The following is a 21,629-nucleotide window of genomic DNA, read 5'->3' on the forward strand; positions in this document are numbered from 1 at the left end:
TAAGTTGTTGCTAAATTTTTAAAACTAATAGTAGGAATGTGGGTTTGTAGTTGTATACTGTAAGGTTTAGTGTTTATTTTGATTCAACAAATAACCCATAACTGTGCCATTTCTGGGCAAGGGACCATTTTTGGGTTCCTAATTTGTAAAATGTTGACAAAATTTTTCAAAAATACAAGGTAAAAATATATGTGAACTTTTGTATTTATTAAGAAAATAAATTCTGTAGAAAGCATATAGTAGATTAGAGCATTTTAAATACCTTCCTTGCAACCACTGATCACCTGAGAAGTTTACATGTATAATGGTAATCAAACATTTAATGATAATAAATCATAAGACAGTTTTCCTAAATATTCATTTAATTTTGCCATTTATTAAAGAAAAAGCAAATTTGCATACTGAGATAGATATATTTATGTTTGCCTGAATTATTAAATCTTGGATGAATATTTGACAGTACAGGATCTAGAGCATAGTGAAAAATTTTCAAAGTTAATCTGTTTTTATTTTATCATCAATGCTAATCTGACAGAACACACACAAATATCAGAAACTAGCTGTTCTTTCCCTATATGAGAGGTTCAGTCAGAAGAGCAGTGTGTCAGCTAGAGCCCTTCTTTATTGATACCGGCACACTGATTTCCTCTAGTTGGGCCAACCTGAAAGCTCTGCCTAGCTTCTGAGCCGCAGCTCAACATGGCATCTGCTTTAAGTGGAATGGTGATTATAAAAGTGAGTCTCTGGGTCTGGGCCTTTCTTCTTTCCGCTGTGTTGGTGCCAGAGATTTTTCAGTGCCTTGGCTATTCTGATTGTTTTTAAATAAATAATTTTTATGTTTCATACACTTCTTCAGTTTTTTTCATTGAGAATACTACACTGAAGCTACCTAGACTGTTGGACAGGTGTAACTCTAGTGTTATATGTCTGTTCAGTTTTAAGACCTAAGTGTTGAATTAATGGTTGAGTGTATGAATCTGTAGTTCATGTGATATTTTTAACCTAGAAATATAAATATGGGAACTTTCCATTTGTAGATACTATTTTAAAACATGATTGCAGATTATTTTATCTAAGGAATGTATGCTAATAGAAAAGAGTTAATTAGGTTGACTGCTGGGGTGACTGAAATAAACTCTCTAGTTAAGAGAAAAATAAAAATTCCTACTAAAAACTAAGAAGTCTAAGTTAAACTTTCTACAAAGATTATGTATCACTAGACAGAAATATACTTTCAGCCTCGTGCTTCTGTGTAAGAAGCTTTGGGTTGGGAATAGACACAAAGATAGCCCTTCCTTTCATTGCATCCACATTAATAAAAAAATTATGGTACATAATAAAGTATATATAGGCATAGCTCACTTCCAGATTGTAGTAGGCACAGATGTTAATAATCCTGTTTCTCAGATTCAGGGATGAAAGATTTTACCTGTGCTAGAAAATTGAAGGGATTAGAAGAAAGTGATATTTATACTTTCCTCTAAAGTAGTAGCACATATTGCCAGCCTCTTGCTTGATAGAGAAAAGAATGCTTTTTTTGTTTTTCCCCTAGTGTTTTGAGAAACTAGCTACAGAGGAGATTCATCAAACTGTTTAACAATAAACAAATGTGAAAATAGTGTATATTTTTAAGGTAAATTTTAAAAAATCTTTGTTTTCTAAATTTCTTATTAGGAGTATGCATTTTTAAATATAATATATGTAGATATTCTGCCTAAAAGAAATTTTCATCTTAATTATTCTCCACAGAGAGAAGCTGCAGATAATAGCCAGAATGAGGAAGAAATTGTTCCTGCTTTAACTTTACATTTTTTGATAACACAACTGGAAACAGCACTTAGGAACATTCAAGCTACTAGTTATACCGTGAGTTGTTTGCTTTGAAAGTTTGAAATATTGTGCTTGGATAGCACTTTTCATGGAGATTAACAGCACATGCCTTTTTGTATTTTCCATTTTTACTTCTGTAGAAAAGTACAGATAAATATATGGCCTTTTGTGTCTTTTTTAAAGGATTTATTTTTATTTTATTTGTATGAGTGTTCGACTTACATGTATGTATATGCACCATGTGCATGCCTGGTACCTACAGTGGCCAGAAGAGAGTGTCAGATCCCCTAGAACTAGAGATACAGGTGATTGTGTACCACCATGGAGGTACTGGGAACCAAACTCAGGTCATCTACAAGAGCAGCCGCTGCTCTTACCTGCTGAGTCATCTCTTCAGTTCCCTTTCTGTGCCTTATGCTTTCTATGCGACGCATCTTTATAATGAGCTTATTTTCACATTCCCTATCTAAAACTCGTTTATCCATAGATTAAGGAAACTTGAACTGGTGGAAATGGGCTTTCTGAATTAGAAACAGCCATGAAAATAAAATCAATCAGACACAGACACACAAATATATGTGGAATGTGGAATCTGAAAATATTAAATGTATATTTGTAACAGATAGAGACTAGAGTGATGGTCACCAGGGCTATGCCAGTGGGGAGAGTTGAGGGTATATTAGTCAGATACATATAATTTCAATTAGATGATTATAGTTAATAACAATGTATGGAATTCTTAAACATGCTGAGTAGATTATATTTTAACATAAAATGATAAATATGTAAGGCCATTCATATGCAAATGAACTTGATCTACAATGCATATGTAATTCAAATGAGCTTGATCTACAGTGGGTATATAATGCAAAATATGTTGTTTATGATAAACATATGTATATAAAAATGAAAGAGAAAACACTATATTCCCTTTTTTCTTATTTACTAGCCTCTTCTAATGTTTCTATATTCTGCTCTAAGTAAAACTGACAAAATAGATTTATGTGTTTGGCATTAACTGATATTTTAACCAATAGAAAAACCTGTGGGAAACTGCATAAAAAATATAATTAATGATACAAGACCAACAATGAAAGGAAATCATACCTTGTTTAAATAAATTGAGTTTTGCATGCAGGTAGAAGAAGAAAAGGGTTACTTAGGCATCATAAAAGGCATCCTAAGACACTAAGTTCCATACTATAATGATGTGCAAGGAGCTAAACTATACGTATTTTTCTTAGAATTTATATTACAAGTTATTATTTACAAGTTATATACAGTACTCTAAACGATACTCCAAATAGCTTCCAAAAAAGAAAAGAAACAAAGAAAAGAAATTTGTTGTAGTTATCCCAAGAAATTCGGAAATGCTGCATACTTAATATTTTTCTGTGACCAGATTGCAAATTTGTAAAATGAGCCATAATATAATCAACATTGTTGGGTGCTCATTGCTTAGTCACCCATCTCTTCTGAGCCATTACTTTGTAGATGGGTCTTAGTCCAAGAAATGGAAGTGAACTAAATTATAATAGTCATGAGCAAAGCAGCCTACTGTTTTAGTCAAATGGTTCTTCTATCACTGTAGACTATCAAGGAGGAAAGAGACTACCTTGTGCTAAGCAACAGATGTTCAAGAATGAGTTAAGTGTAATAAGAGTTGCCAACATCTCTATTTTTGTTTTGTTCATATCATCTGAACCATCCTTGTTAGCTGGTGTGAGATCTAGACAGACAAGTGCTTTAGGTTTCAAATGTACTACTTCTGTAATTAAATTTTTAGAATTTTTAACCCTGTAATTATGGCGTTCCCGTAATTCTGTATCTTGTCCTTTACTTTGCACAGACTTTTTTGTTGTTGTTCAGGGTAGTCCATTAGAGACAGAGCATTTTACATTTTTATTGGGATTGGTTACAGGATGTACTTTACCTAGGGTGCCTCAAAATTATATATCCCCAAAAGAATCTCTCAGGTGTTCACCAAAAATTGCATTGTTTGCACAAACATAGAGTGAGCTATCCTTATCAGTTAGCGTATTATGGGAACATAACTGGAACCCAGATTCCCAGATACCAGCCAAAGATGAACCTTGCAAACAAGTTTTAATAAGAATACTAGTCACAGGGCCAGCAGGTAAAGCAGTTGCTGTGTAAACCTGATCCTAGATCCCTGAAACACATAAAGGTAGAAGAGAACCAATCTCTGACCTTTGCATGCATGTGTCAGCATACATAAAATATACACAAAATAATAATAAGTAATTGCAATCTTAAGCTGAGTGTCGTGGTGCATACCTTTAATCCCAATACCCAGGAGGTAGAGGCAGGCAGATTTCTGTGAGATCAAAGCCAGCCTGGTCTTATTTAGTGAGTTCCAGGCCAGCTGGGGCTACAGGAAAACCCTGTCTCAAAAACAACAACAACAACAAAAACCAACAACAGCAAACAAACAAAAAGAACATCAATCTTAAGTGAGCTGCATTAATCTTTTAATCCACCAAAATGTGTGTTTCTATGGTATTTTATCTCAAGTATGTATTTGTTTTTAGCATTTTCATAATGAAGATAAAAGTGTGATTCTATCACTGCTGCAGTCTTCTTTTGGAGTCACATCCATCCTTTCTTCCCCACATATTCCTCAAGAAAGGTCTATGTGCTAATTTTTCATTGAAGAAATGATAAGCTTTATATTTATGCTCTTGTAATAAAACCCGTATTTGGAGAAGGAAGATACTGATATGTGATCATTATATTTTTAAAGTATGTAACGGATACATGAATCATTCTATTGTTACCTAAAGTCTTCTAGATACCTAAAAAGTTATATAGCAAGAACGTGAAAGCATTTTGTAAAAAACTAAATGCAATGAATTTTAATGGAAATTGCTTTTTATCTTTATAAATCAAATTCATTTTGTGGATCATTTTATCAAACATCTCTAACATTCTTCTATAGTTATTTGTAAATGATTGGCAGTAAAATGAAATTTTTCACTATTTAATGATTAAATAAATCTAGGAATACTTCATTAACCTTGTTAAACTGAAAAGTGCCTTGGTGTAAATAACCAACTAGCTTTTTTTTTTAGGCACACCAAATTAATATTGGTTACTATTTGACATTACTGTTTTTATATGGAGTAGCACTCACTGAAAGAGGAAGGAAAGAGGTATGTAACGTGTTATTTACCCATTAGCAATCTTTTTATACACATTGGTTTTATTTTAGCAATTTAATAATGTTCTGTTCTTATGTTTATACTGGAGAGTAATTATGTTGAAGATTTATATTATAAAACTAAAAATACAGAGGAAAGAGTTAATATTAATTTATACTTAACTATCTTTTCTAAAGCTATATTTATCTCCTAAATGCTAATTATTTGTATAAAATAGAAACCTGTTTAGCTCCTTTTACTTATACAGTACACATTAATGTATTTAAAGTGTAGTTTAATCTTTCTTGTCTTGATCTCTCTTGTAAAATATGAGTTTTACCACACTGTCAAGTTAAAGCAAAGCATAAATGAACACAAATCTGAGAGTTAACTGGAAACTTCTAAAGGTTCTTTTGAATATAGCATTTTCCTTCTCTTTTGATTGTTTATGGCTTGTCTTATTTATTTACAGCCTTGATATTTCTTTTGTATTGTTCTTTTCAAATCTATGCTATTCATTATGTTTCATAAATCAAATATATAAATGAGGCTTGTTAATGAGATGAAATGTAAATTATAAGCACCTAAATGGAGAATATGCTAATTTTAACTAATTTCACAGAATACTAGTTATTATTTAGTGCGATATACTAAAGAATATTTTTATCTAGACCATGTAGAATTTTTCTATTCCTTTCCCAGAGAGATTAATGTCATATGTCATTTAAAATGAATTATAACTGCAGCATGTTAGAACTAATCCCATTCTTAAGTTGTGAATATATATTTCATACAGATAAGATGGATTTCCCCTAGAAGAAACTAGATCTAAGGTCAATAAGTCACTTATCTGCAATTAGAAAAATTAAGAAGTATATGCTGCAATTAGAAGAAAAATGAAAGGTTATTTTCCCTAATAGTCATCAGAAAAATTTCTATTTTGGCTGGCAATATTTGCCAGTTTTTGTTATAAAAATTCTTTTGAAAGGAATTTTTTTTCAAAAGTAATTTTTTTTTGAAAAGTAAATTTTTTTCAATTTACTTTGAAAAACTAATTAAATATCTAGGGTTAAAAAGTCATGTGTTTGGGGACTGGAGAGATGGCTCAGCAGTTAAGAACACTGACTATTCTTGAAGAAGACCCGGGTTCAAATCCCAGCACCCACATTGCAGCTAACAACTGTCTGTAACTCCAGTCCCAGGGATCCGACAGCCTCTTCTGACCTCCGTCAGCACTGCACAACACAGTGCACTTACCTAGGCAAAACAGGCATACACAGAAAATAAAAATAATAAATGAAAAGATTTTTAAAAAAAGTCATGTGTTTATAAATGAATACTTTAAACACTTTGTACATTAGCCTGTAATCACATGCAGAGATGCTAAAATTATAGATGTTAATAAATGACAAGATGAGTGAATCATCATTGCTAAATGTGTCCTACTATCTCTTGTTGGAGAAATAATTTTTTATTATAAAAAACATTTTTTCAAACCAGCCAAACCTAGCTTTATCTTACTACAGGATTGTATAGAAGCAGAAAATAAATTTCTGGTGATGAAGATGGTGATCCAAGAAAATGAAATTTGTGAAAACTTTATGTCTTTAGTTTATTTTGGACGTGGTTTACTTCGATGTGCTCAGAAGAGGTAAGCATAGGTAGATCTGTCTTTTATTCTTATGAAATGGAAATCAAGTGTGTGCACTATGCTACTGATCAAAACATTTGTGCTTTCAGATTGTTCTTTTCTTCTTTCTAATTTCGTGTATCAAATAGTTTCATATAGTCAGAAACATTAAATATGAAATATAACACACCATGGCAATGAGAGGAAGCTCAGTATCCACATTAAGAACATGGGCTTTAGAATCTGACAGACCTGTATTCATATATATTTGTTTATTGCTCACCCTAAGAAATTTCATATTGCTCAACCTGATTTTTCTTCTCTCTAAAATGGAACTAAGAACAATATATTATAAAAATGTTACAGACTGATAACAATGCCCAGTACATAAAACATTTAGTACCTTATAAATGCTGATTATAAATATTTAATTAATAATGACCTTATAAGAGTTAAAAGGAAGTGAACATGGACTCGCACAACCTGGAATTCTAGCAATAAGGAGTCAGAGGGGGTAGGATCATGAGTTCAAGGTCAGCTTGGGCTACACAATGAGGCTGTGTTATAACAAAAACAAAATAAATATTAAGGTCCAAATACTAAGTTTGAGGAATACTGAGTATTACATATTTTAAAAAAGTGAAGTTGTACAGAGGAACCTATGTTGATTATTTAGTTGCTTTGTGGAGGTCTTAGCCTTTTTAGCACTATTCATTTTATTTACCTTAAGCATCTGTCATGGTCCAGGGATTATGCTAGATCCCAGGGACACAGTGCTGTCCAAAACAGATCATAGAACTGAATGTACAATGAAGGATGTAGATTTTCATCAAATAATCAAAATACTCAATAATGAAAAATGAAACATGATAAAGAGCTATGGAGACAATACAGTGAATGATCCAAGTCTTTACTGGAGCTCCAAAAGGGTCTGGAAAATCAAAAGTGTCTCTAAGGACATAATGGCTGCCTGAGACCAAAGGATCATTAGGAAAAGATCACTGCTGGGGAAAATCATTAGATGTCTAAAATTATCATCCACATAGTATTTTTTTTTTATTGTACTTACGATTTATCCTCATTTGCTGGCGTTCCTGTTTTATGTATTTATTATTTTTATTTTATGTGTATGCATGTATTGCCTCATGTAGGTGAGTGCACCCATGTTGTGCAATGGACAGAAGTGGCTGTTGGATCCTCTGGAGCTGGAGTTATGGACAGTTGTTAACTGCCATGTGGGTGTTGGGATTCGAACTTGGGTCTTCTGCAAGAACAGTCAGTATTCTTAATCGCTGAGCCATCTCTCCAGCCCCAAGACTTACAACTTTTTATAACTCAGTCTGGTTATAATGATGTCATCAAGGTAGAGGCTAGTACAATGCTTTGCAGAATGTAAAGATGAAACTGTAAAGATTTTTTTTTTCTTTTTTGAGACAGGGTCTCCTTATAGGCCCAGCTGTCCTGGAACTCACTATGTAGACCAGGCTGGCCTCAAACTCACAAAGATCCACCTGCTTCTGCCTCCCAAGTGCTGGGATTAAAGGCGTGTGCCACCATGCCCAGCATTGTCAAAATTAACATAGTCTGAAACAACACAAAAATGTGTATGGCTATCCTTCCCTCATAAAAACAAGCTACTTTTTCTTCTCTTTTATTGATTGGCACTGAAGAGAACCTGTTTTCTAGAAAGCCCAGTTAGGTACAGAATTATTACTTCTTTCCTGGTTTATAGAGGACAGCCACCACTGAGCTTCTCAAAGGCATTGATGTCCTTTATATCTCTTACTGCAATAGTCAGCGTCTCTTCCAGTAACAGTCTAGTGATGTGTTGTATGTTCTTGTATAGTTATACCATTCTAACCCCTAGAGCCTCCTGATTCATTTAGTACTCTGCCAAGACATTACAACACTTGTATCTTATTTACTGTAAGCCATCATAGGAGCATGTTAGGACTGACTTCAAGTGTCTCTGCAAGGAAGTGAATCTTGAATTCTGTCTGAGTTGGCCTATGTCCATAGACACTTTCTTACCTAGCCTTGTATTTGTCCCTTGGTTTCAAGTTCAAAGATCCACTCCCACATGTTTCTTCTGCCTTTCATATTACTAAGGTTGTGCAATTTCTGCTGTGAATAAAGTTTTTCTTCCTGAACCTATTTTTTCCCTCTTGGGCCATTTTATGTCTAACCATAGATACACTGGTCTTAAGGCAGTTGAGTGGAGGGAGAAAGCTCTTTAATCTTTAAAAGATACCTTTAAAAGATAATGTTCTTTTGGGATAGACATCAGTAATGATATTTTTTTTATGATCTCTGAGTAAAGGAGGCAGATCTCTAGCAGGAAGAAGAAATGATCGCTAGCCAAATTGTTCAACAAAAATTTAGAGATTTGGGGTTTCTAAGTACATACACAGTGATATCCCCATTTCAGATCTTTGGGTGTACTCATTTCCTATCAAAGCCCTAATTGCAGCACAGTAGTCCTGTTGAGGCTGTGCTTGTAATCTCCATTGCAGTTGTGCTACCTACCATTAGGACCAAGTCCTAGGTTTCAAATTTAAAATGCTCTTGTTTCTAGAAAGCATGAGAATTCTTTAAATGTTACCATTTTATAGAATCCTTCTAGCTTCTAAATTGTCCTGAGTTGATAATAGCCTGTCAAGGCTGTGCATTTGTTCACATTTACAGATTTTTCTACCTTATAACTAAATCTGACCCTTATTTTCAGCACAGATTATGACTACAGGAGATGAGAGTCAATTTAAATGCTGCCTTAGAGGCCTTCTGGCTTTCAAAATATATACTAAATTAGTAGTTGGCTGACCTATGCCTGTCATTCTCTTTCTTCAAGGCCTCCAAGACAGTTAACAAAAGCCAACCAACTCTACACCCCTTAAATTACCATGGCCCCCATACTGTTCAAGCTTGAACTACTACATAACCTAGTGCCTCCCCTTCTACCTGTATTTCATCCCAGTCTACCACAGGTGAGAGTCCTAGTATTTGTATTTTATAGCATGCTAGAGGTTATCACTATCTTACTTGGGTTTCTTGTTCCCTCACTGATAAACTATACATGACCAGAGTCCAATTCAGACTAACCTTATTTTAAAATGCCTTACAGATATAATGGAGGACTGCTAGAATTTCATAAAAGCTTACAAGAAATAGGAGATACAAGTGATTGTTGGTTTGACATAGATCCTACAGATGATGAAGATTTACCTACAACTTTCAAAGTAAGAAATTAAGAATAGGATGTCATCTGTGACTAATCATAATTGTATTTAACAAGTGTTGTTTAAAACAACTATTCATATTCTAAAATAACTACATTCTTTTATTATCAGTTAGCATTTTTTTTTTAGAAGAAACAACCTCAGTTTCATTACTTGGTGCAGAATCTAAGTACAAATTAACAGAAAGATAAGGTAGCAGTGTCATCATTTTCAAGTTACAAGAAGACTGTGATACTGGCCTAATATCTGTGATTTTTTTAAAGCAAAGTATAAGTAGTTAACTTGCTTGTTTATAGATATATTTGCTTTTGTTTTTAATTTAAATTACAAAATTCCAGTTGCTTCCTTTAGGTAACTTTATATAAAACTAAAAGTAAAATTTACTCATTTTTGTTCATTCCTGCATTTGTTTCTGTTTGTCTTTTTGAGGAAGTGTTTCACTGTAGCCACAGCTGGCCTGGAACTTGCCATGTTGACTAGACTGGCCTCCATCTCACAGAGGTCCTCCTTCCTCTGCTTTCTGAGTGCTGGGATTAAAGGTGTGTGCCACCATACATGGCTGGCTTTTTGTCATTGTTGTTGTTATTTTTTTATATTTATTTAGTATTTATATTTATTTATTATATGTATGAGTGTATTGCCAGCATGTGTATAGGTGCACCTGTGTCTTGCAATGCCTACAGAGCTCAGAAGTGGTCATTGGTCAGATTCCACTGGAAGAGTTGATCTTCCTAAAGTGAGGGACTCTAGATAGGCTGACTAGACCTCAGTAGATGAATTTGCACTGGGGGCACTAACTTGACACAATAGGCCTTAACACAAATGACAGACTGTCTGAATTCCAGTAAGGGGGCTATGGGAGGGTACCAGTGGGGAAGGGCATATAAAGATGATTAAAATTAATTGAGATATTCTGTATGAAATACACAAAAATTCCAAAAAAAATTAAAGAAAAAACCCATCAACTCTTTCTCACCCAGCAGTAATCAGCTGTCAGTAGTTCTTCAGCTAAGATTGGGGCATGCTGCTCATTTCCACAGTTCTGTGCTGGGTTTTGTCTCCTTGAGTTTGCATGGTGTTCTACTTTGCCTTCGATTGCTGTGACAAAACACGCTGACCAATACCAACTTGGGGAGGAAACAGTTTATTTGGCTTCTATCTCCTGGGTCACAGTTCATCAATGAGGGAGCCCAAGGTAGGAAAATCAGGGCAGGAACCTGGAGGCAGGAGCTGAAGCACAGGCCATGGAGGAACACAGCATACTGACTTGGTCCCTTGGCCCCTGCTCAACCTGCTTTTTCATACAACATAGGCCCACCTTTCCACAGCTGGCACCACTCACTATGGGTTGAGCCCTCCTACATCACTTAGTAATCAAGAAGATGCCCCACAAATATGGGCACAAGCCAGTCCAATGGAGGCAATTCACCAGTTGAGGATCCTTCTATCTGTATATGTCAAGTTGACAACTAAAGGTATCTAGCACACATGGGTCTTGTGTATGCTGGTGCCATTGCTGTAGATTCATATGAGGAAGGTTCCAGGTGCCTGTGGGACTCTCGTTTACATTGCTGTAGGTTCATCTGAGGAAGATTCCAGGTGCCCGTACGATTCTTATTTACATATGGTCATTCACGTCCTCCCTGACTCTTACAATCTTTCTACCCCCTCTTCTACAATGGTCCCTGAGTCCTTGGTGGGTAGGGTTTCTCTGCCATTGATGTAGTTATTCAGCCTTAAAGCTGGGATTGGACCATATATTGATGCTCTCCCTTAGCAGGTTGCTTGCATAATTTTTTTTTTTTTTTGTCTTTTTGAGACAGGGTCTCCCTGTAGCCCCAGCTATAGGGACTCACTATGTAGACCAGGCTGGCCTCAAACTCAGTAAGATCCACCTGCCTCTGCCTCCCAAGTGCTGGGATTAAAGGCGTGCACGTCTTTTTGAAATGGGGTCTCCTTGTAGCCTTAGCTGACCTGGAACTCACTATGTAGACGAAGTTGGCCTTGAACTCACAGAGATTACCTTGCATAATACTCTTAAAACTATGAGAGCTAGCCTTCAGGGGAGGTGGCTTCCAGGACAGTTCCAGCTTCATTGCTCCAAATCCTGTGTCTAAAGTGTGTCCTGTCTTCAACAATAGGGCCATACCTTCAAGTTCTGGGAGGCAATCAAGGGCTGTGGGAATAGCTTGTCTATTTTGGGGAGTCTCTTGGATTACTTATTTCTATTCTTAAACAAGTATAAGAGGTTTTGTTTCCCCATACCATCTGGGTATTCCTTGCCTTTCAGATAATTTTTGTTCAAAGCCATGTTAAGTGATTTGTTTTAAGTGAAAATAGCTACAAGTTTCCCTTGGTAAATGTTTCAGTAGCAAATCTTTTTCCAAACTTTTGCTTTAAACCTTTTTAGATGATTTTAGCTGACTTTAAGTCTAAAGGTATCCCCTAAATAAAAGAGGCATATTTCATAAAAATTCCAGATTTTATTTATCATTTGGCAGAACTACAAGAAGAAAATTTTAAAATCTCAAATCACAATACAATACAATACAATATTTTAATATACTTATCATTAGTCAGTAGACTTTGCTGATGACTTTTGGCACTATCAAGATAATTATGACTTTTGGGGCTGGAGAGATGACTCCATGGTTAACTGGTCACTATGTAGACCAGGTTGGCCTCGAACTCATAGAGATCCGCCTGCCTCTGCCTCCCGCTGGGATTAAAGGCATGCACCACCACGCCTGGCTTTGCTTTGTATATTTTATTGTCTTTTCCTTATACCTTCTGGCAGATTTTATTAAATTTATCTTCTTATATATGTATATATGTATATGTATATATTTATGGACTGGTATTCATGAAGTAACCAGAAAAGGTGAATTTTTACATACTTTAAAAATATTAGGAATAATACTATTTGATGTAACACTTTCCCTCTAAAAGTTAAGTACTAAGATTCTTGTCTAACTCAGGTATGATCATTTATTTTGCTTAGAGTTAATTAGCATTTTAAAATGAGAGTTTGTATTTAAAGTTGTAGCTCTTGCCATTGGAAAAATATTTCTGTATCATATTTTTACCCCCTGTATCAGTGATTGGCATAGTGCACCATCATAGTGGTTTCACTGTCAATATAGTGTCCATTCCTGAGATCTAGATATATAGTCCTTGGTAAAGTTCTCATGTCATACTATGAGTTAGAACAGTGAGAGAAGCATAGCTTCAAATATGCTCTTGTCGGGCTGGAGAGATGGCTCAGGGGTTAAGAGCACTGATTGCTCTTGCATAGGAACCATGCTTGATTCCCAGCACCCACAAGGAGGCTACAAACTGTCCTTAACTCCAGTTCCAGGGGAATCTGAAGCCCTCTTCTGACCTCTGCAGCATTGAATGACATAGCTGTACTTACATACATACATGCAGGCAATACACTCATGCACATAAAATAAAAATAATAAATAAAATAAAAAAACAGATATGCACTTGTCTACTTTCTGTAGTTAGAAATTCATTGCTTCTAATTTAGGACCTTTCTTATATGTTCTTTCTTTTGAATAAGTGAAAGTATGGTTTAATCCTACTTTTAAATATACACACACACATATACTTTCAAAAAGATATTTGGATACATTTTAGGTAAACTTGTGTTACTGTCTTAATTTATTATTAAATTGTATTCATGAAATATGTATTTTAAATTCTAGGATCTTCTCAATGATTTTATCAAAACAACTGAAAGTAACATAATGAAAGAAACCATTTGTAGTTATCTAGATTGTGAGCGATCTTGTGAAGCTGACATTTTAAAGAACACCAACTATAAGGTAATATAATGACCAATTAAACATTTTAAATGTAATTATAAAATTAAACAGTTAAAGTTATTATCTCATGCATCAAAATATTACTTAAGAACATATCTCAGTGGTAGAGCACTAGTAAGTGTATGCAAGTCCCTGGGTTTCATCCTTAGACCCGAAAAAAAAAATTAGCACTGTTTGCTTTAATCATAATGCAATAGAGTTGAGAAGTAGTTTGTCTCTGAGAACATAGATTAAAAATCAGTACTAATTATATTCTGAGCCAGTCAATAAGTAGATTAGTAGTGCCTTGGTTTCTATAACATTTACATGCCTCTGGAGTTATGAGTATTATTCATTCAATCATGCAGTAAAAATAATCTCATATTTTTTCACTGTATAATTAGAAATGGTAAAAATTGAAAATAGTAGCATTGTACTAAGAAGAAAAGTTGTTACTCCTCAGGAATCATGTTACTAATAATAATAAAGAAATGATCATCTCCCTTCTGTGAGTCTTTGGGTGGGGAGAGGGGGTAAAACTTTGATTTAAAGAAATACTTCAATTAGAACACTTGTTAGAACTCTCTGGATCTGAGTATGACTGTAAAATTAGAAGACATGATAAGAAATGATTAGCAGTGGAAATAAGACACTGACTCTGAGATAACAAAAATCTCAACTGCAAGGCATGATGTATTGGGGGGACAGGTAGAGAGAGGAAAAGTCGAGCTAAGAGGGAGTTTGGTAAGTGGACCTGTAGAGTGCCGTGTTCCAGGCTAGTATTGATTTTACTGATATGATAATATAGTCCTGTGGTCTCTCAGGACAACTTCAGAGTTCTTTCAAATGACAGCACAGCAGCAGAAAGTTATAGATATACATCTTATATTTTTGTGATATAGAATTCCTATTTAGAGGAAGCCGGACTATAGTTCCTAGAAAAGGCACAATGAGAAGAACAAAAAAAGTCTGTGTGATAGAGTAACAAAGTAACTTAGGAGCTTCTGTCACCAGAGCAGCATATCTGAGGTCTGATATACACAGTGGTGATTCAAAGAATAATGACACTGAGCTGGAGGTAAAGAGGAATGTCAAAGAGGGATGAGTAAGTAGCACATTCTATAGAACACACGTATGGGTTTCTGCTATTTTCTTATATATAGCTTATCGAAAATATTACATTGAGGTTCAAGTTATTGCCCTTTTTTTTACTTTCTTTACTTTTCTGCCTCTAATGATGTCAAAATGATGCCAGAAGTTCTTTTAGAATATAAGTTTTTGCTAGTAAGGTTTGAACATGGTATAAAACATCATTATTGTAAAATGTAATCTCTGTAAATTACAGAATAACTTAGAAAGTGACGAAGTATTTTCTATGTCTAAGTAAATTATATTTCTATATATTTTATCTTTCTCATTTTTTTCTAGGGATTTTTTCAGTTAATGTGCAGTAAAAGTTGCTGTGTTTACTTCCATAAAATTTGTTGGAAAAAGTTCAAGAATTTAAAATACCCAGGTGAAAGTGATCAGGTACAGGACTTGGCTTTTCTTTTTCTTTTTCAGACCTACTCTAGCATTTCTCCCTTTTCCATTTGCTTTTTTGTTGTCTTCTAGTTCATTTCTTCTTGTTTGTTTTCCTCCTTTTATCTCCCTCCTTTTCTTCTTTCTCCTTCTCTCTGGTGCTTACCTCCCTACCATTCTTCATTTTGTCAGTTACTAAACATCTGTTTATAGGGAATATTCTGCTAGTCGCTTTGCTTAGTAATTTTTATTGTTTTATCTTCTCACTCTAATCCAGAATAGAAATATTGTTGCTTATAGTTACACAGAGGGCATAGAATCTAAGAATAGAATTGCTCAAAAAGCACATAGAATGAATAATTATACAGTTTTATGGGTAACTTCTATTTTAGAGGTGGAACACAAGAACAAAGTTGTAGTGTTCATGTATGGATTTATATTTAGTTACAGTAGTCATCTAAATTCAGTTATTTCTCACAAGCATTGGAATAGAAATCCAAAGCCCAGTTTATATTCATTATTTTTTCATGAGCTAATAGTCATAGTTGGTTTATAATGTTTAGTTTTACAAGGTTTACATTGTACAAATAAGACAAAAACCTCCTTAAGCAATTGTGGTACAGTAAAATGCATTGAATATGGAGGTAGGAGATCTGGGTTCAAACCCAGTTTGAGTCACTAGCTGTGTTACTAACTTTTCTAATCCCTAAAGTGATAATAAGGTATACTGACTTCAAAGATTTCATTCAAATAAGGCATTGTTACTCCTTTATTTGGTTGTTAGGGGCAATTGATATTGCTCTAGTTTTAGAAAAAGAAGTAAAGGAATATAAATGCTGTAATCAGAGGAAGTCATTCTCCATTTTCATTCTTTCTTTTCCTCTAAAATTCCTAAATATCTGATAAAATTCAGTATTTTGTATGTGTGTGTGTGTGTGTGTGTGTGTGTGTGTGTGTGTGCTGAGTTAATATATGTTAAAGTTGCTTTCAGTGGGGCAGCAGATACAGTTTAAGTTGGAATATAGTTCCATAAAGATTTTGAAGTCTAAATGAGTAAAGTAAAAGACATTTTAAGTTGATACTCAGTGATACATGAAAAAATTGAGCAGCTAATTCTCATGTTTATTCACATCTTTTAGTTTGCCATATAGCAATATCTGCTAACTTTCATTACTTAAATGACTTAGATTTGCACAGTACTGATTTTCTATTTTTATTGTTTTTCATTAACAATGTTAGAGTTTTAGTGGGAAGAAATGTTTGAAGGAAGGATGTGCAGGTGACATGGTCCGAATGCTGCAGTGTGATGTATCTGGAATCGTCAAAATTTTGGTGAGTATTTTTTTCTGAGCTTTCTTGCTTTCAGTGAGGCACTATTTTTGACTGGAAACAGATTTAGCAATTACAGTCATAGAATCTCAGCTATAAATCTCTTTGGTGACTAAGCCCTGTGCACTTTCTGTTTGCTGTGTTTTATGTTACATGTTTAAGTAGTCTTCAAGATAAAAAAATTTTTAAATAGAAACAGAGGAACTGCCATCATTGTACTGATGAGGAAAGTATTGTGAACCAGGGATGATAAATGACGATAAGTTAACTCTTTTTGTGCCATTTCAAGTTAAAAATAATTTTAGGCTTTCTGAAACTCTTTTTTGTTAGTGGTATTGGAAATTGAACCCAGGGCCTCATACATGCTTGAGTATATTATCTGTTACAGAAAATACACAGTAACCATTTTGGTTTTTAGTTAATTATCTTGTTGAAATTTTAGTTCACTGATAAATAGACCAAAATTAGGACTATAAATGATCTTATGCTATTTTTATATTTTAGTATAGGAATTCAAATCATATAATGTAAAACATATTGGTTTTTAAGAGTAATTATAGTTCGTCAGTTGTAATTTGAGCAGTATTATATATTGCTTACCTTTTAGTTGTGTTGTTTATAGTTAGTATGGTTTCATTTTTTTATAAATTTGAAAGCCAAGACTGATAAAAGGATTTTGAAAATTGAGCTATTTTAGCTTTTTTTTTTTTTAATTTTATTCCCATCACTTGCAGTTTGAAGTGGTAAGAAAGGACGAATATATAACCATTGAAAATTTAGGAGCAAGGTAAGCTTGAAATTAAATATTCTGTTACTTTTTTCTGAGCATGTATGTGTTTTTTGTTGTTGTAGTTTTATTTTAGTTGCTTCTTCTGTGTTCTGTCAATTTACAGCACCAATTAAATTTAAAGAGTTTTAGATAAGAGAAAAAAACATAAAGTTCTCATTTGTCCCCTCGCTATTGCTGCCACTGTAGATATTTACATTTTAAAACAGCACAGGAGAAATTATGTGATACCTTTAAGGATGAAAATAATCTTTATGTAAAGACAAAAGACATTTTTCTTAAAGTTACATGTTATATTGTTATAATATCAAAACTCTTAATTTTCAAAACTTATTTAGGCCTCTGAGTCTCGTTTTTTTTTTTTTTTTTTTTTTTTTTTCTGGTTTGATCTTTTCTGGTGCATGCTGTCACCATTGCTGTGTATTCATATGAATAACTGACCAGCTATTTGGAAAACTGTTTTCTTGTGGTCATCCAACATCTCTGCCTCTTAAAATCTTTCTGTACCCTCTTCTGCATTAATCTTTGAGCCTTAGGGGCCTGAAGCCAAACTAAATTCTGGATCCTTCTTCCAAACACTGCCTAATAGTTCTTTAAGTCCTATTTATAGTTCTCAAATATATTTTTTCCCTTATTGCTGTCCTGTCTGTCTCTAAACTAAATGAGGTTCATTATGTTTTATTTGGCATTTTAAAGCAGCTTTTTCTTTTAATCCACAAATGTTACTTATTTGTCAGTATCATTGATAATATAGGTGACAACCATTCATGAAAATTATTTAATTTATTTTTTATTTATTTGTTACTCTTTCTTCTCCTTTGATTTTTTTATTTATTTTTATGGGGCTTTTGGATAATCAAACATACCCCCCTCTGAAGAGGTAACACTAAAATCTTTTAAGGATTAGATACAAGCTCCCAAATACTTTGACATTTTTGGCCTTTGGAACAGAGTATGTTGCTAAAAAGGCCTAAGGACATTTTGAGTTTTAGCCAAGAAACTGGCTACTTTTCTTTGGGGTCTTTTTACCCTATCTGCCTAGCAAATTCCTACCTCCTGTTATCACACCATCCTCTGAAGAGGTTACCCAAATTGCCTATGGGAATCTGGACACAGACCGCTCTGGCTTCTTCCATGCTGAACAGGGACGCAGGGTGAGGCAATTGGAGTACCCCCTTCAGTGGGCCTATCTAAAAGACTCCCAAATTGCATAACTCTTATCTCTAAGGGGAAAAGAAAGTCCTTGAGTCATGAATAGGAGCTGTGAAGGAGAAGTAAAGGTAAGAGTAATTAGCATTACAAGTACTAGACAGGGAACTAGAAAAAAGTCAGAACAGGGCAATTTTCAAACGTTCATGTAAGAATCCATTGGAGTTTCTCGACAAGGGTTTCCAAAAGCATCCCTCTATTGGGTTCTTCCTCATTTTTCTTTTGTCTTCCAAGGCTGGACTAGTTGGCTGGGAAGAGTGGCTGGATACTCAGGTGACAGTCCAGTGACCGTGCTTGGCACTCCTTTAACGAATGAGCACAACCGTCAACAAGCCCAATTGTGACTATGTTTAGAGATCAGGCTCAGCTGACTAAGATTTGAAGTCTTACATTTGAGCAGCACTTTCTGGTTAGAAACAAAATCATCAATGAGAAATAATTGTCTAAATAACTTTTTATATAGACTTAAGCCTAATGTCTGGGAAGTGTAATCCCTTGAACTCTTAAAGAAATATACTGATGACTTTACTCTTTGGTTATATTTTCCTTTTGGGTGTTTAAGACTGTACAGTTGGCCCCAATTAATCAATTTATTTTTACACTTAAGGTCATTTGTGGATCTGTTCCTCAGGGATCACATGGGCTTGGGAGGATATCTTCTATTGATGATAAGTCAAAGGTCCTGCTCGACCATGTCTGGCTTCACTTGGAAGCATGAATGAGATGTTTCCTCTGAGTCGACCCTCCTCTTTGTAGACTGGACACTGGTTCAAGTCCATCTCATGGGGTCTCCATGTCCTCCCTGAAAAGGGGACAGATGACTCACCACAGTTACAGGACATTTTGAGAGATGTTCCATAGTCCCCTGGAACTTAGTCAACCATGGAGGGCAAGGGGCAAAAACTGTCCTTTAAGCCCCTCTGACCACATTAGTATAGGCCTCAAACTGTGGCTGTAAAACATCCAATAAGGTTAGGTACTTTTAATTACCATGTGCTGTGTAGATAAGGCTTGAGTAAAAAAAAACAAATATTCCCAAATAAACCTTGACTAGATATATATTTTGTTCCTTAAAGTAGTTGACTAAACTATGACCATAGAAATTTTAAGATTATGTATATATTATGTCTTATCCTTTATATACCATAACAAACCTAAACAGACCTTCATCACTTGCTTAGGCTTTCTCATTTTTTCTTTCTATTTTGGAAAATATCTCCATTCCTATATCCTTTTAAGATCTTTTACATTCTCATTTTCTCCTTTTTTCAAAAAATAATTATGAAACATAATAGCATTAACAAATTTTCCATCTGTTCTGAGATGACTTTTCCTGGTGATGCCAAGCAATGCTTATTCCCTTTTAAGGTTCTAGTGTCAAACCAGTGTTGGATTAAAGTTTTACTGGGGAACCAATGAATTTATTGAGCTTACCGAGATAACTGAGGGGTTGCTGAGGTGTATGTATGACCTGAGGGTGTATGCACACTGGAAAGCCTTTACCTAGCACGGGTCATGCCTTCTCTTCCTAGCCTTCCCCAGATTGTATGCTTTGGCCCTCCCCAAATCCAGGAGGCCATGTGTGATTAAGGTCAAATTACATACAGCTTGCTGGGAAAAGTGGCTGGATAATCCAGTGAGGGTCCAATGACCCTGCTTTGCCCTTCTTTAATGAATGAGCTCAACCGTCAACAAGCCCAATTATGAGGATGTTTCTTGATTAGGCTCAGCTGAAGTTGTGATGATGGTAGTTATTTCATACAGAAGGGACTGCTGTATAGCATCATCTTATTAAAAGGACCTGGAATTTAAAAGGATTTGGTGCTAGGATCCACATATGAGGGAAAACATACGTTGTTTATTTTTCTGAGTCTGTGTTACTTCACTAAGTTTCTAGATCCATCCATTTACCTGAAAATTTCATTATTTCATCTTTCTTTACTACTGACTAGAACTCCATTGTGTAAGGTAAATATACCACATTTTTGTTAACCACGCCTTTTTTTCATTAGTTTTTATTGATTGTTCAAAGTAATGGACTTCATTATGACATTTATCTGTATAACATACTTTGATCATAGTCACCTCCCCCATTATCCTCTCCCTCCCTTCTCTTGCCTCTGTCCTCCTGCAGATACCCTACTTCTACCTGAAATAATATCTGTTCTAATTTTACATCTAGATTCCACATGTGATGATAAGGTGGGATTTGTCTGAGGTTTTTTTTTTTTGTTGTTTAATAGTCTCTAGCTCCATCTATTTTTTTTGCAAATGACATGGTTTAGTTCTTCTTGTGCCTAAATAATACTCCATTATATATGTATACTATATTTTCTTTATCTGTTCATCTGTTTATAGGCACCTAGGCTGATTCTAAAACTTGGCTTTTCTGCCTAGTGCCGTAATAACTATGAATGTACATATTATCTCTTCAGTGCACTGACTTGGATTCCTTCAGGTACAAACCCAGGAGTGGTATAACTGGATCATTTGGTAGTTCGGGATTTAGATTTTTGAATAACCTTCATACTGATTTCCATAGTGTTCATAATAATCTACATTACCACCAACATGTAAGGGTTATTTGTTTTCTTAATAGCCATCCTGAATAAGGTGAGGGAATGAACTGAATGTAAATGTGATTTGCATTTCTCTGATGACTATAAATGTTGACTTTTTTGACATTTATTGGCCATCTGAACTTTTTTTGAGAACTGTCTGCTCAGTCCTTTAACCTATTTATTAAATTATTCTTTGGGTATTATAGGTTTTCTAAAATTTCTCATATTCTAGTTATTAATCTCTGTCAGGTGAATAGTCAGTAAAATTTTTCTCTAACTCTGTAGGCTGTCTCTTGCTGTTCATTATGTTATTGCTTTCTTTCTTTTTTTAGTTCATGCATCTCTTTAAGTCAATTCCCGATATTATATCCTGGCCATTGATACAGTTCTATCCAGAAAGGCATTGCCTGTGCCTGTCTTGAAATATTTTCCATTTTCCTCTAATAGTTTCAAAGTTTTAGATCATAAATGAAGTGGCATTTTGATTTAAAATCTATTTCTGAGGAGCTGGAAAAATGGCTCAGTAAATAAAGTTTTTGTTGTTCAAGGTTGAGGA

At 34.6% G+C, this 21,629-nt stretch overlaps 1 protein-coding gene across 6 annotated transcripts in view; it reads left to right on the forward strand.

Moving 5' to 3' along the window:
* Dzip3 (DAZ interacting zinc finger protein 3) overlaps window positions 1-21,629 on the forward strand; it is a 113,359-nt gene that overhangs the window by 23,103 nt on the left and 68,627 nt on the right. For 5 of the 6 annotated variants that reach the window (XM_029567509.1, XM_029567510.1, XM_008841427.2 and 2 more), the window contains 8 exons: window positions 1,750-1,866; window positions 4,923-5,003; window positions 6,518-6,642; window positions 9,743-9,857; window positions 13,568-13,687; window positions 15,095-15,196; window positions 16,427-16,519; window positions 17,251-17,303. In XM_029567509.1, the coding sequence (XP_029423369.1) occupies window positions 1,750-1,866; window positions 4,923-5,003; window positions 6,518-6,642; window positions 9,743-9,857; window positions 13,568-13,687; window positions 15,095-15,196; window positions 16,427-16,519; window positions 17,251-17,303 (806 nt within the window). Of the gene's footprint in view, window positions 1-1,550; window positions 1,634-1,749; window positions 1,867-4,922; window positions 5,004-6,517; window positions 6,643-9,742; window positions 9,858-13,567; window positions 13,688-15,094; window positions 15,197-16,426; window positions 16,520-17,250; window positions 17,304-21,629 lie in introns of those variants that run through there. The other variant, XM_029567513.1, reaches the window with a different exon arrangement.

This window comes from Nannospalax galili, unplaced genomic scaffold (genome assembly GCF_000622305.1).
Source record: "Nannospalax galili isolate Female #2095 unplaced genomic scaffold, S.galili_v1.0 scaffold261, whole genome shotgun sequence".
Taxonomy (NCBI): domain Eukaryota; kingdom Metazoa; phylum Chordata; class Mammalia; order Rodentia; family Spalacidae; genus Nannospalax; species Nannospalax galili.